This window comes from Sceloporus undulatus, chromosome 4 (assembly GCF_019175285.1).
Source record: "Sceloporus undulatus isolate JIND9_A2432 ecotype Alabama chromosome 4, SceUnd_v1.1, whole genome shotgun sequence".
NCBI lineage: Eukaryota > Metazoa > Chordata > Lepidosauria > Squamata > Phrynosomatidae > Sceloporus > Sceloporus undulatus.
In genome coordinates, this window is record NC_056525.1 from 56,133,754 (window position 1) to 56,135,839 (window position 2,086).

The window sequence follows — 2,086 nt, forward strand, 5'->3', positions numbered from 1 at the left end:
ACTTACAGCAGCTGGTAATGCGTTGGCAGTCTCCCCTCCAAGTACCAACTAGGCCTGACCCTGATTAGCAAAGCTCTGGTGCCCCCCCCCCCCAAAAAAAACCCTACCCTTCTCAGAATTCAGTAGCATGGAGCCACAGTGGGATCAAAGCAGATTCTTTTTGCAGTGTGGATGCAGGCTCAAGAGCAGAAAACTTTTCTACCTCTTTGTAGGATAAACAGAGCCTTTCTTGGGGCAGCAAGGGCTCTTCAGAATTGCAAGTTTGGTGTCTTTAAAAATAGAAGCCTCCAGGCTTGCAGGGAGTGATAAACCTCCGGAAATGGAGGAAGAGAAAGTGCTCAGTGGTGGGGAGGGCAGAGGAAGTGTTCCAGTAGATCAGACACATTTCACTTTCTCAGATCTTAGTAAAAATCAAAGTGCCCAGGGCCACCCACAGCTTAGATCCTGCCTTCCTGCTCCTATCCCCCTGGGAGCCCACTCTTCCTACCCTGGCATGTTTGGATGACTTCTGGGGAGACACCAGGGCTGGAAAGGGACCCAGCTACCATGTGGTCCCCTTTAGTCTCCTACGGGGAACTGATGCTTTTGCTGCTTTTGGTACTTCTTTCTGGAATTCGAGGTAAGTACCAAGAAAAGAGTGTGGCTGCACCTGCATTGCAGGAACAATCCACTTTGATACCACTTTAAACTGCCAGGCTATGGAGTTCTGGGGAATGTTTGCTGTGGCACCAGAGCTCTCTGACAGAGAAGGCGAAATGTCTCACAAAACTAGTTTCCACAATTTCCTAGCATTGAGCCATGGCAGTTAAAGTGGTGCCAAACTAGGTTGTTTCTGCAGTGCAGATGCAGTCAAAGAAGCTGTTGAACCTGCAAGATGGGTCAACTATGAGCCCCAACCAGCTCCATCTTACCTTCCTCCAGTATTTGTTGTTGTGTGCCTCTAAGTCATTAAAAAAAAAAAAAAACTTACAGCAACCCAATAATTGGGTTTTCTTGCTTCAGAGGGGAATTTGGCATGGCCATCCTCTGAGGTTAAGAGAGTGTGACTTGCCCAGGGTCACCCAGTGGGTTTTTGTGGTTGAGTGGGGAATTGAACTCTGATCTCCAGAATTCTAGTACAAAGCTCAAACCACTATACTGCACTGTCTCTCTCCTACAAAATATTACCAGATAAGACTGTGATACTCTTCTGCAGTCCTTTATAATGAGCAATAACAACAGCATCTTTACAGAAGTCAAAGACATTGCTGTTAGTCTGGAAAATCAGTATGCAAATGGCTCATGTAGCTTCTTTGAGACTTAACTGAAAGAAAGAAGCTGGGAGTATGAGCTTTCTTAGAATTGACCCTACTTCCTGAGGTGCATGCTCCGCAGTTTCCCAGTTGCATGCCTTCTTATAGAATGCTGCTTGATTATTTCCCAGCATGTGCAATATTGGGGCCAAGCTTAATTCACTCCAGTGACAGTGCTAGGAAGATAATGCCTGGAAGCCTAACAAAAAGATAAGTTACTGTTTGGATAAGCCATGGAAGCATGTGGAGTAGGGAGAATAAGCAACTGAGACAGCATTCTGTTAGATACAAATGTTTGCCACTACAAGTAGGCATAGCTATGGCCTCTTATGCATCTGGACAGCTGACAACACAACGTTTGTGATGAGCACCATGGTTCTTGGGTTCCATTTAGTGATACAATCAATTATTGTATCCATTGGTATAATGCCACTCACTCAGCTACCTAAGACAAGGGACAAGATTGGGGGGCCCCCTCGTTTAATTTTTTAAAAGAGGATGAATATCCTCTGTCAGATAGTACTTTGGATTTAACTTGCCCCAAACTCCAAAGGTGCAAGTATTTAACATTTGTATCAAAAGAACTGTAGGCATGGCTTAGCAACATGCATAGACCTGAACATGGGAAAGAGTTTAATGAGAAAATTTCAGTCAAATGTCCAGATGTAATAGGAAACGTTTTTTGAATAGAGAGGAGACAACAATCACACAGACCCTGAATTTCAAATCAGACTAACTGGTCACTCTTAAAGGATCTTGCAACACATTTGAGACTAACTGCGTGGAAGAAGTTG

At 44.4% G+C, this 2,086-nt stretch overlaps 1 protein-coding gene across 2 annotated transcripts in view; it reads left to right on the forward strand.

Annotated features, from left to right (window-relative positions):
• Positions 1-354: 354 nt before the first annotated feature.
• Positions 355-2,086, forward strand: part of LOC121928685 (complement decay-accelerating factor, GPI-anchored-like) — a 5,103-nt gene continuing 3,371 nt past the window's right edge. For both annotated transcript variants that reach the window (XR_006103549.1, XM_042463748.1), the window contains exon 1: positions 355-619. Coding sequence is in view for 1 of the 2 variants with exons in the window: in XM_042463748.1 (XP_042319682.1) it covers positions 502-619 (118 nt within the window). In the remaining variant the exon portion in view is untranslated. The remainder of the gene's footprint in view (positions 620-2,086) is intronic.